This window comes from Protomyctophum parallelum (genome assembly GCF_964188405.1).
Source record: "Protomyctophum parallelum genome assembly, chromosome: 4".
NCBI lineage: Eukaryota > Metazoa > Chordata > Actinopteri > Myctophiformes > Myctophidae > Protomyctophum > Protomyctophum parallelum.
Window position 1 is genome coordinate 7,967,876 of NC_139700.1, and position 14,028 is coordinate 7,981,903.

General features: G+C 42.7%; 1 protein-coding gene across 1 annotated transcript in view; it reads left to right on the top strand.

Annotated features, from left to right (window-relative positions):
* The first annotated feature begins 1,462 nt into the window (after positions 1 to 1,462).
* mbtps1 (membrane-bound transcription factor peptidase, site 1) overlaps positions 1,463 to 14,028 on the top strand; it is a 32,865-nt gene continuing 20,299 nt past the window's right edge. Inside the window, exons 1-4 of the mRNA XM_083763981.1 lie at positions 1,463 to 1,614; positions 6,350 to 6,877; positions 10,006 to 10,269; positions 13,088 to 13,294. Of these exons, the coding sequence (XP_083620107.1) occupies positions 6,655 to 6,877; positions 10,006 to 10,269; positions 13,088 to 13,294 (694 nt within the window). The 5' untranslated portion in view covers positions 1,463 to 1,614; positions 6,350 to 6,654. The remainder of the gene's footprint in view (positions 1,615 to 6,349; positions 6,878 to 10,005; positions 10,270 to 13,087; positions 13,295 to 14,028) is intronic.

A 14,028-nucleotide genomic window follows, 5' to 3' on the forward strand; every position in this document is an offset into this window, starting at 1 on the left:
TGTGATTGTCCATAGGATACACAATACACATAACAACCTTAGAAATATTTTCTTTCACATCAGGATGTAAGTATCATTAAACTCAGACCAATAACCCACCTATCGATCTCCCAGAATACCTCCCCAGGGATGAGTTACGAGTTTGAATTAATGTACAGGATTAATGTGTGCAGGATGTAATTTGTAGATGTGAGACAGTGGACTTAATTTAACTGACTGTTTTTTTTGGGGAATATTTAAATTTAAAAGAAAAAACTTCTGCCTCACACTTATGCCAGTGATCACCCTCCCCTGTGCCAATGTTGGCACCCGTGCCTAAAGTAGACTATCTGACTATCAGATTCTGTTTGGCTGTTAATAATGCAAATTATGCAATTACAATGAGTTTTGTATCCCTTTTAATGTCAAACCTGATCATGTTGCCACAGACGCCCAATTCCGGCAAAACCGCAGTAAGACTGATTAAGCTTTGCATTATGCCTTAGAAGACTGTTTCAGGTCCATAATCAGATGACTGATTCTGCTGTTGTGATTTACTAGTAAAACGATAATAATAACGCACATGGCTCTAGATTACCTATTATTATGAGCTAAAGAACAAAAACATTATGGGGGATGATCTACACAAAACATGGCAACCCGACACAATCAGACGTCAGTGGTCTGCGGCTGAAGTCTACGTAAGCATTTACTTTCCGGTTAGTGGACTTCAATATAAGAGCAATTTTAGTTTTTTCTTTCTTTCTTTTTAAATGAATAAACAAATATGAAATGAAAAGGTACCAACAACTGTGTTACTGTGTATTTTACAATTAAACATTATAAAATGAAAGGAACATATGGAATCATATGGAGATGATGCAGGAAAAAAAGGCAAAACATTATTTCGATTTATAGCGATGGCCAAAACCAACTACAAGTAGGCCTACAACTCAGGCGTAAAGGTACGTTAGTTCAGATTTTTTTGCAATAATAATCTTTGAATACAGAGGCAATATCGGCCTTATCGGCCATAACAGCAATTAATTATATCGGATATCGATATCGGCCAAAATGTCTCATCGGCACACTCCTAATTTCAGCCTATCAAAATGGGTGGGGGTGAGGTGGGTGAAGTGAGATGGGTGATACAGTCTTGGGTGGGTGAGGTGGACCTACTAAATTGTTTCATAAAACTAGCGTCATTTGTATTGTTGACCTATTTCTAGTAGTCTACCATACTATAGTTCAACTCTTTGACCTCTCTGTCACATACATGGAAGTTCCATGTATGTGATGGAACTATTTTTTTGTGTCCAGTATGATAGTATCAGTATCACTACGCCAGCAGGCAGCGTACCCAGCACAAAAAAAGTTCCATGCCTCAGAGCTTACTCTTATTTTTTAAGTCCGCCGACCGGAAGTCAAATACAATCGACCTGACGCGTATGATTCACTCTATGGTATGATTAGAACACTTGACGAATGTGGTTTCGCCAGCCTTTTGCTAGCTTTTTGTTCGATGCTTGTGTGTAACTGGTAACTAAACGGAGTAGCCCCGAATCTACCACCATACGCGGTAGATAAATGATACAAACGAACGTCAGTTTACCTTGAGAAGGCATAGTTCACTGGGTGAGTAATGATGGCCGTCATAGCAACAACAACAACAACACACACACAGACAGACAGCACACAATGTGAGCTAGCGAGCTTAGCAACGCATGTGATATGAAGGCACTGTAAAATTCCTCCTGCATCTGCACGTTCCCTTGTTTACAGACATCATTTTGAGCTGTTGCGGTGTGATTCTGACACACGATCGCTTCATGCGTAACGATAACGACTTACAGATGTACTTTACGCCAAAAAATTAATTGCAATATCGTAGATTGTACAAGAAAATACAAAAGCTCCAAATACAACAGCAAATATGTCTGGTTGATGCTCTGTCCATGCTATTATTGATCAAACGTTCTTCTTGGCCATATTGCTGCTATAAACTATAGTGTAATTATAGTATATTTCTATACCACACACAGTACCGTCTTTACTTTTGTATTTTCATCTCATTAGCGCTAATGCTAACTTGTAGTTGGCTACTTCACGTGTTTGTTGGTAAAATGGGATGGTTTTAAACTGTCATGCATTGGAAATCATAAATATGCTGTGTTCCTTCTGGCCTCCTCGATTGTCGAAGTGTGCCAAGCACGTATTAATTATACTATATAATATGTTATCGTTTTGAACAGATCATATTGATGATTACCTGGCAGTTATGAAACACAAACGAACCTTTTGCATTTAATTCGTGGAAGATTGTCTGCAACCATGCAGTCTTCTTTGTGCAGACATATGCGGTATGACTACATCATGGACATGACATGTCTATTACACATCAACAACTAAATGAGTAGTTTGTTTAGTCTTGTGACTTGTGGACCAATATCTAATCAGTTTTTTTCTCAGGCACTGAAGTATTTTGGCAAATTGTTTCTAGTAGGCAGTTCCATTGTTATGACTGTTGTCTGGTATGATGTTAAGTTATCTTTAGTACTTTATTTTATATTATATTGTTATCCTATTATTATTTTTTGTGTGTTACCACTTTTTCGGTACTTGTTCACTGACTGACTACACGACCTACTGTACCTCGTGTGTATTTTTATTTTATTTCATCCTGATCCTTACTGCTGTGCTATGACAACTGAATTCCCCTCACATATAGATTTAAAAACAAATCTGAATCTAATATCTGGAAATTGGAATGAACAGTTGATCTCAACCGTTAGCCGTTTGAGAACATTTATGGCTCTTTCTTTGTTCTTTGTTCTTTGTTCTGATTTGGGGGTCTCTTAGTTGGAATTCTACTCTTGTAATCCATTATAGTTTAGGTTTGTGATCTTTGTGATGTTGACACAAGTGCTACCAGCCTGTCTTTTACAGCTCTCCCCTAACCAATACGACTACAGCCCCGAATCTTAACCAGTAGTTGTTAGGTGTATTGTTTCCACTTTCCAGGCAAAGATCCTGCTCCAAGCCGGGGCTAGTGATTCAAGGTCAAGCTAGCCCCCCCAATGCAAAGCCAGCTATGCTCCTATAATTAACACACACACACACACACACACACACACACACACACACACACACACACACACACACACACACACACACAGCAGGGTGGGACACAACGTATGCATCTAGCACCAGTATGTAATCAAGTCCCTGATTCAACAAGCTTGGTCTCCTTTCTGTGAAGTAGTACATCATGAGTGATCTTGTTTTGCTCAGCATTTGCACAACGTATCGCTTTAGGTGGGAGAGATAGACTTTGAGGACATTTATACCATGTAGTAGTAATAGTAGTGCTTTTTTGGAGGGAGAGATGGACTTTGAGTACATTACATCACCATGTTCTAATCTACACACAGGCCTGAAGTGATGACCAGTGTTGCATTGGTCATTGCACGCAGTACCGTCCACACCGTCTCCCTAAGATGTTTCAGGAGCACACGTGCATGCACATACATCGCACAAAAACAACCTTAAGTTCCCACGAACAATGTTTGGCTGCGAGTGTCACGCCTAGTGCGAAACAACATAGGAATAAGCCTGAATACACTCTACACTACAGAAGTTGTGACCTGCTAACTCATGTCGTGTAGGTGTTAAACGACATGCACTTGGCGTCATTAACAATAAGATTGTGTCCCCTCCAAAGATAAGATTGGAGGGGTACCTGCATGTGACATTGTGGGTACCTGCACATGGCATGGCACTCAACTCTGCACACTGCTGCACACTCCACTCTGGATGGAACATAACAACATATTGCACACTTTGTCCAGCCATACAACTCGGTTGTCATATCAAGCTGTGCTCGTAGAGGCTAACGGGCTCATGGGACTATGCAAATGCAAGGCACATCCATGAAATGACACCATCAGACTCTCCAAGGGAGTGACTCACACTCAATTCATGAAGGAAGCTGTAATGAAAAACAAACAAAACAAGTCATTCAATGTGTTCTGATGATACAAGGTTATAAATTCCTCCGAGGGAATGTGTCAAAAATGCAAACAAAACATCCAAAATGCCTCATCCATGGCCATCTGGTGTGAGGTACTGTAGGAGCCAGTGAAGGCAGTAAAGCTGTCTGCATTTGGCTTATATAACCTGCACTCAATATGGAGTTGATACTCTGAAGTTTTCTGTTGAATTTGGGGAATTGGTTGTGTCTGTTCAACTGTCAATTTGTCCCGGCTATGGGCTACAGGGGAAATGACCCCATACTGGCTCGGCAGTGCCGTTAGAATAGATGGAACAAAGTTTCATTGCAGCGTTCTAGCCCGTGTGCATGGAAGTTAATTTTAGGACAGGAGATCCATCTGCTGGCTGACTGAACAGCAGACGTTTAATCTCATTCACGTGAACCTCTAGAGTAGACTACTACACTATGCGTTGTGAGATTGTAGATCTGCTATATTTGGTCTAGAGATCTGTTGTGTAGATGGAAACAAGCAGTATAGTACATACCAGTAAGAATTTGAAATATAGCAAGCACACTTGTGATATTAGCCAAAAAATTTGTTGCTATTTCTGTGTAAGTAAACTACCAAATCTAAACCAAATTTACAGAATAACAACACTTAACATAACATAACATAACATCACAACACTCCATATTTGGGCATGCCTGACACAGAACATATATAGGAAGGATTAAAGGGATACAGAGAGACCGATTCAGAAATCTCCATATATGGGCATAAAAGGGACACAGACAGATGAGTGGAATGGGTACTCTGACACCGGTACAACAGGTATTGCATAGCCGGGTGGGGCATGGATCTCCAATTTCCATTGTTACCGACTTGGTGCTGTAGTAAAGACTGGCTAAAATGCACATTATCTTTAGAAATACAAATTATGAAATGGTTTCACCACACACAAAGTCTTGGAATATAATTTAATACATACAGTATAAGTATGCACTTCTTAGTTGGATGCAAGTGCAATAATAACTATACAGTATCTTTAGCTTGAACCCTAGCTCTGGTCCATATAGCTCTAATGCGTTGCATTGTTACTCTCGACTTCCACCGCTCGCATGGATGCAGACCAGCCTCTCGTCTTTAGCGTAAAACGTTTTTGCTACTCACCAAAACAAAGGCGGGTTGTGTCATTAGAAAGCCTACTTTCCTTAGTGGGAGCACTCTGAGCCCCCCACCACACGTTTAAACGGTACTTTTTGGCCAAAAGGGGATTTTGTTTACACTGGAGAAAAAAAATACTTTTAGTTACTCCACTGCGCCTTCTACCGATATTGCCCAGATAATTGCCTCATAGAGAATATTTTTCCTCTGGTGAAAAAAAATCCCTTTCTGGCCAAAAAGTACCGTTTATATGTGTGGCGGGGGGCTCAGAGGGCTTCCACTAAGGAAAGTAGGCTTTCTTTTTCTTCTTTTTTAATTGTTTTTATTTTGGTCAATGTGTACAAGCATAATGAACAGCTTTTACATCATGTGGTCAAGTGCATTAGCTTCGTTTGTGCTCGTTTCTTACAGGTATATTTCCCATGTTCTCAATGGTGACCAAAGTTACAACATTTACAAGGTTACAGCAGTTACAAAAAACAGACAAGAAAAACAAAAGACAGGAAAGTAGGCTTTCTAATGACACAAGTAGCAAAAACTTTATTTTTATTTACGCTAAAGACGAGAGGCTGGTCTGCATTCATGCGAGCGGCGGAAGTCGAGAGTAACATAGCTCTAAATGCAACGCATTAGAGCTATGGACCAGAGCCACTTGAACCCATGCCTGGTTCTCAGGGAGCTCGGATAATTTTGATGCAAAATGTGTCTTCATCACTGTCAAATGAATCACAGTATCAAACAACCATGTGCTCCAGTTTCCTTTTTGGCATCCTTCTAGAGTCTCTGCTCCGACTGTTTCTCAGGCCAGTTTTACAGTTTAGTACTGTTGATATAATGATTAACGAGTACAAAAAACAAATATAGATATATTAGCTGATTATTATTTTGTCCTTTTTTTTGTCTTCTAGATACAGCTTGCTTTGTTTGTTCGTTCATGCATCCGTGTAAAGTTGTACCTGGCCCTGACTATCCCATCTGGTTGTACTGTCCCCTTAGGGCACCATAGGTCTTATGAATGTAGGAAGAAAGGAGTGGCTATAGGCTCTGAACAGAACACTGCATGAAATGGTGTACGAAGGATAGGCCATTGTCCATTCCTAACCCATTTAGGCCATTGTACATTCCTAAGCTTTGGCACGTTAGAATTCAAATTGTGTGTTTTGTTTGGCTTTTCATTGCTTTATTTGTAAATGCTGCTCTCCTTTTTCCTGCAGGAATAAAGGACCAAAGGCACTGCAGGGGGTGTGTTCCAGGTTGACTGCATTGTCCCCCATCAGATACATTTCTCCTGGTTCCCTTCTCAAATCCAATATGGCCACCGTGTTTGTAGTCTGGCAGCATTACTGACCAGCACTACACTTGGACTACAACCATGGAGAGGAAACGTCGAAAGAAATGAATCAAGCTGCTCAGGCCGCACGCCATGTGGACTCATTTCCCAAGCTTTGGCCCTGAACTGCTCTGAAACCACAACCTCCGATCTGTATCCTGCCACTACTTGTTCATGAGTGCTTGAGAGATGCAACACAGAATGTCTCTACTTCCTGTGTGGGTGTGGTCCGTGCTGCTGGGGCTGCTGGTTGGCTACCTGCCAGCGGTAGGGATGGAATCGGGGGGAGGGGCTAAACCTTCCTCTAACCACACCCCTACCTCGGACCCCCTCCCCAACTCGGGCTCCGCCTCCAACAACTGCTCGGATCACCTACTCAAGCTGGAGTTTTCCACCAATGTGGTAGAACACGGTAAGATTATCTCCTTCCCGTTTGCACTGCTTTCCGTCCAACCTATCACGTTACCTATAACCGTACCTATCACGTTTAGTCGGATATCCTAATTGGTCAGCTCAGCTGCCTCCGGAAATGTAGATGGAGCACAATGTGTCAACTACACGAGGTTCCGTTGAGCACGGCGCCCACCGCCCAGCATGCAACTGCCCCCAAGCTACTGGCTGTCTCAATAGCACATAGTTCATACAAGTACATGATTTTTCTTGAAAAGGTTAAGAAAACACGTTGACCTTTTTAGAGAAGGTGTGTTGCTATAGGGGGGCTAATGGATTTCTGTGCACACACACACACACACACACACACACACACACACACACACACACACACGGGACAAGCAGTCTGAATGAAAAGTGTAAACGAGGCCTTAGGCAGATGTTGAACTTTGTAAGGCTGGCGCAGGCCCATCTGACAAGCGGCGCGTCTCAACCCCAGACACGCCTGCTGAGATCAACAAAACATGCTCCTTACAGTGACACTTCGTGACAAAGCCGCAGGCACAATAATAAGGTGTTTGAGGGAGAAGTATAGGGATGAAGGAGAAAGACTCAGAGGATGGATGGCTGGATAAAATGTGAAACAGAGGTCTTGAGATCGAAATGCAGGCTATTATGAATGACGTGACCCCCCCCCAGAGAGAGAGACCTGTTCAACTATCTTTGAACCGCAATCTCTGCCATTCTTGCTCAGCCGTAACCAACTCTCTGCTCTCCACTAATGTCCCTCACACAGTAGTCACCCCTCTGGGGCAGACTCTAGCGACAATGGATGTCTTAATGATACAAATGAAATACTAGCTCTGCCTGAGAGACACACCTCAGTGTCAGTAACATCAAATGATAATGGCAGCATTGTTGTTGTTATTTTGAACCCGGGGAAATAACTCAACCCATCCAACTGGTTCATTTGACCCGGGCGTTCCACCTGTTGATGTATTTTGAAAGTAAAATCGGCAATAAAATCCAGTGATGTGAGTGAATAGCCTGCATCCTGCATCCTTAGATTCACTATATTGAGAAAGGACGCAATCATGTCACCCTCCGGGGGTCCTGGGATGTAATACTGTACGAGCAGTGGCACTGACTGTACTCTAACATTGTTGAAGTAGGACTCATAAAATGTCCCTGGGACCCATTTAAAAGACCACCCCTGGGACCCGGCACCCATTACATTGAAAACCCATTACATTTTCAGTGATCTACATCACTGAAAATCTCTATTCATTAATTAAGTTGTCCTGTCTTTAATCATATAATACTAATGATGAAGTGAAACAGAAGGGCCTGAAATTAAACATTGCTTCCCTTAACATTTTGTCAAGCATTAACAATACTTGTAATGTATGCATGATTCTTCTCCAAAAAAATTAAATGCCATCCCACGACCGGCCTGGCCTTGTTGTGACCCACTTATTATGGGCTGTCCTGTAGTCCACAGAATTGAACACTACACCACCCTCCATATTGCTCTTGTCGAGTAATCCATGGCGTTTGGTGTCCTACTCAGTAGGACACCAAACGCCATCGATTACTCGACAAGAGCAATACCTTATTGTTACGCTCAATTCAATACATACAGTAGGTCCTACTGTATGTATTGAATTGAGTGCAACGATAAGGTATTTGACAACAGCTTATCCCATTTTGGGCGGGAACCCCTTTTGGCTATTGAAAAATAGCAGATCTACAAGCTCGAGTGGTGCACTACGAGCTTGTAGGTCTGCTATTTTTGAAAAATCGAAGAACGACTGACATAGAAAGATAGCTTTTTAAGAAAACTGTCAGGATGTAGAAGACATTTTTAGAATCTGATCTCAGGTCAAAAACTCAAAATGTATCATAGATTTAGTGAAGTGGATTCTTGTGGGAATTATTGTACAGCGCAATGCTGTAGCATTGTCAGTGTTGTGCTAGTCCATGCACTCTGCCATTGATGTAATTATCTCGCAGCCTGCATTTCCACAACAGTGTTCTTTATGTCTCCAAAAACGCATTTCTTGGTTCTGACCTGGGGCGACCTATCCAGTAATGGAGCAATGTTCTCCAGACTGCTAATGTACTACTAGCTTACACTTGTTGTTTTCTCCGGGCCATCTAATGTTTCAGGGATTTGGAAATGCCTTGGCAACTACACACAGTTTAAAAACCTGATACCATTTTTCTTTCCCAAGGATAATTTGGGGATGTTTTCTTTTTTGAGAAGCACCCGATAGTGCACAGTAAGATCCTTAATGTTACTTTATCTGTTCATTTTACTCTTTGGCAATAAAAGGCCTAACACTGAGGGCTTTAGTGTATCCTGCTGTCTGTGGAAGGCAATACTTGGAGCCTGTGGTTGTGTCCTATTATGCAGTTTCTCTCTGTCAATACATTGTGTCCCTAAACCTATTCAGCTGAACCTGACCTGGTGGTATTAACCCATTCTATACGGGAACCCATTTTGGTGTTAGCATCATGTTATGCTTTAAGCTATTGAAAAATAGCAGATCTACAAGCTCATATCGCGCCACCGAGTGGCGCGATACGAGCTTGTAGGTCTGCTATTTTTGAAAAATCGAAGAGCGACTGACATTTTTTAGAATCTGATCTCAGGTCAGAATGGGTTAAAAATGGATAAAAACTCCTGCGTACTGTAGTGCAGCTGTAACGGCTGCAACCGGTAAATGCTCGCCTTAAAACATGCTCGCACTCATTTTTTCTGCCGACCGCTCGGTGGGGCAGTTCTTGTATTTGTTATTACTGAGGATAAAGTTAGAAATAAGTTTAGGGTTAGGCATACTTTTACTGAGGTTTAGTAATAGTGTTAGGTTTTGTTGTTCTCAGCCTCAGCATAAAGACAGCCTGACGAAGTGAACCGAAACGTTGTGTTTTCCCTTAATAAACCTTTCAACTGCATTTGAAGACGGTGTGCAGGAGCTTTTTCCTTTTTCAGTACGTCGAGTCCTTGGTTGTCCTCCTGCTCACCTGTAGATGTGAAAAAGCCTTACTTTTACTTTTTGTTCTTGTTCTCAGCCTGAAACTGTCAAGTCTGTCTGTGTACACGGAAACACTGTTTCATGTGTGGTTTTCTCACCTCTTGTTTTCCAGAGTACATTGTAGGATTCACAGGGTATTTCTCGGCCAAAGCCCGGCGCCTTTACATCAGCAGCGCCCTGCGTAACACCGGCGAGGGAGCGTTGGAGTGGCACATTGTTCCCCGGCAAAATCCAGCCTCAGACTTCCCCAGCGACTTTGAGCTGCTCCACATCCGTAAGGCGTCGCCTAGCAACCTGTTGACCTTAGAAGACCACCCATACATCAAGAGAGTGACGCCACAACGGAAAGTGTTCCGAACACTCAAATACATCCCCTGTAAGTAAACAATAACAATTACCATTATTAGAATGATCCATAAACATACAGCAAGCCAATTCACCACAGAACGCAATGTACCTTTATATTTCAGAATTGAGTCTGTATTTATGTTCCGTCTTGGCTATCTGTGTTGCAATTGTGTTTTGGTGGGGATCACATATCGTAGCTCTACGTGGGGACCAGCCTGGGAGTGTTGATGTAGGTAGGGAGAGGTGTTTGTGTGTCCGTGTGTGGCTGTGCACAGAGAGAGGGGAGAGGGAGAGAAAGGGAGAGTAATGGGGGAGCTTGACACTGGAGTCTGTGTGCCTTCCTTGGTTCCTTGAGTGTAGTTAGTGAGTTAATGGGGAGTGCGGGAGGGGGGGGGGGGGGTAGAGAAGGGTGGGTCACCCCACTGTACCTGGCATTGCATGAAAGGCTTTAGTCAGCGTGCCCCCACTGACACAAACCCCAGCCCACCACATAACATTTGACTGAAGTCTTAACAATGACGGCATGTGTATCACTAGTAGCACCAGTAGCACCGTTGTACTTTCCCAGAACTCGGGGAAAGACCTTGAAAAAAAGTTCACACCAATGTCCGCTGCTGTTCAAATTACATTGTTTTTTGCCAGCTGCTTGAAAAGCTGTTCCCAGACCTCTGCTAGCGACCTAGTGGAAACCTTTTCATCTGCCTCAGGCTGCCTGTTAGCCAATGGGAGACTTACCCGTAAAACCCACAGGGCCCTAACGTACTGTATGCTTACCCACAAATAGCGGGTTTAGAACCTTCCACTATCCGTAAACCGTAATCCGTGTGTTTATGCGCATTCCTTACAATTGCTATCTTGCCCCCAAAGGTTTAGGACAGCGGAAAGCGCCTCCTCAGACCAGCCGCAACACAAATTCCAAATTTGATAGAACGTGTAATAGTCAGGAGTTGAGCTGCCTGGACGCACAACAGCAGTTATTCACAGCTCAGAGGTCTCGTTCTCCACAAATCTCTGTGCTTGTAATTTCCCTATAGTCGGCAGAAGTGAGAGTGTTTAACCCATTCTGACCTGAGATCAGATTCATACGAGGTTTCCGCCGGACACACACTGGTCTGATGAACCCATTCTGACCTGAGATCAGATTCTAAAAATGTCAGTCGCTCTTCGATTTTTCAAAAATAGCAGACCTACAAGCTCGTATCGCGCCACTCGGTGGCGCGATATGAGCTTGTAGATCTGCTATTTTTCAATAGCTAAAGCATAACATGATGCCAACACCAAAATGGGTGCCCGGTCAGAATGGGTTAAATCCTTAATTTAAATTGAATTGTTTGTCTATTCAAAGAAGTTATTTGATTTGTGCCGTGCATTGTGCGCTATTTCATCACTCCATTGCTCAGCAAATAATTAATGGATTCAAATTATATACAATTCCCTATAGTAACACGGGCAGCACAAAGTCCCTGCTTTATTGAGTTGGTCACAGAGTGGAATCGTGGATGATAGGGAGGAGCTACTGGACGTATTCCAAGGCAGCGACGCACGTGGCTCTTCCATGGGCCATATTGTAAGGCAAGATATCACTGGGGATAATGGGTAATGGATTGCGCAGTCTTCTCTTAAAGGCGATGGCATGTGGCGCGGTGATTGGTTTAATTATTGTAACGCCCAAACCACACCTATGCATAATGTAACGGATAGCGGAGGTGTTTTAGGGATTTAGGCTGGGGTGCAAGATGGCAATTCTTGCGGGGGAACGCCCCAAATTATGGACTTTTGTGATAGGGCCCATAGTCTGAAAGGCATAAAACCCATACTCTGAACTAGAGATGTCCCGATACCGATACAGTATCGGGACATCTCTACTCTGAACGCCGCAATGTGAAGCCGTGAGCAGAGACTGATTATACATGTTCATAAACGAGAGCTTGCTGCAGCTGGCAAATTATGACTGAGTCATAGTTATTCTGTTGTTCTGACCATGAAGTACCAAAATGATCAGAAAAGAAGCAGCTGGTGTGTATCAGAGCCTCAGAGGAGACGTGCTTGTCTTCCCCCTCCCTGAGACAAACAAGTAGGGGTTGGCAGCGACGAGGACAATACACATGGGCGGGAGTTGGCATAATTAATACATTTGGGTATACATTTCATTTGAAGTAAACTGAAGAGAATGTTACATTTTTTCCCTGTTGGTCCAGATTTCCTTTTGAAGGTGTGAAAGACGTGATTAGCTTGTTGGTTGCTGCTGCACATTGCTAATGATCTTATAATGGTGGTGTTATGTTATGGTGAGACTAGATTGACTCAAATGAGACAATAATGTAATAATGTGCCTGACTCCCTTATGCTTTCAAGTGAAAGGAGATGAGAGAGAGACAAATAAGAAGGAGAGAGATTGGCTAAATAAGGTCCGTGCTCCAGGGTAGTGCTGCACGATTCTTGCTCAATGTGAATCTCGATTTTCACACGATTATCATTTTGTCCATGAAAATAATTGTCTTTAGTTTGTAGAACATTACTACATTCAAAATGCAGTAAAGTCTCTCTCTTGTAGCAAAACCATAAGAGCCATACCTGAAATGAATTGGACAGCCAGCTAGTTCTGTTTTATATCACATGATAGGATAGGTGTCTGAATCTAGATTGCCATCTTTTTTTGATTAATTGTGCAGCACTAGTCCGGGGGATTATGTTATGTGGAGTGGTAAGTACAGTAGGATAAGGTAGTGGTACTCTACAGGGAATTGTAGTGACGTCAATGCACGTAGCAACATAAGCTGTTATTGATGTTCTTTCGACGTTAACAGTACAAGCAACTGTAAATGTGGCTGATGTTGTTTCTGTAGCACCTGAACCCCCTGCACCCTGCAACGCCACTCGATGGAGGCAGTCGTGGCAGTCATCCCGCCCCTTTCGCCGGGCGAGCCTATCCCTCGCTTCGGGCTTCTGGCACGCCACGGGTCGCCACTCCAGCCGGCGTCTGCTCCGGGCCATTCCCCGACACGTTGCTCAGATCCTGCAGGCTGATGTCCTCTGGCAGATGGGACACACGGGTAAGATGCTGACGTTTAACAGCTGCCATAAGTGACTCAGGAATTTAAAATGGAACGGGCCCATGGGAGTTCAGTGTCTTGAAATGCGATCAAAATAATAATATTGGCAAGCCTTAAAAATCCTTCAGAAATGTTTCGACACTAAAGTGTTTTGACGAGGTTCTAAACAAGTCTTTAACTCTTGAGTGTACAAATGTATATGTCCTTGAAATTAAAAAGTTTGATAACTACTTTTTCTAGGCTACAGGTAACATGCATCTCTCCATTGAAACCCACGTAAAGGCAGTAACTTAAGAGTTGTTTGAGGAATGACCATGATCCACCACAGCCTTTGAATGTAGCATGTGTACAGTATATTTATGTAGTTATCAGATTTTCTGACTGACTTGACAGCAGGTCAGCATCTTATTCTTAATAAATGAATGATATGGACTTAGAAAATAGATAGATAGAAAATGGTCATTCATTGGTTAATGCCATCACTTTTACTGTGTGTGTGTGTCTGTGTCTGTACTGTATGTAACGATGCTTTGCCGTCCATGCACGTTGTAACTGGCTGCTCTCCCACTGTCAAACTGCACTGGCAATGTTTATGTCCTTTGTACAAGGTATTCCTGTACTTCTCATTATGTGGACATAAATAAACATTTTGTGTGTGTGTGTGTGTGTGTGTGTGTGTGTGTGTGTGTGTGTGTGTGTGTGTGTGTGTGTGTGTGTGTGTGTGTGTGTGTGTG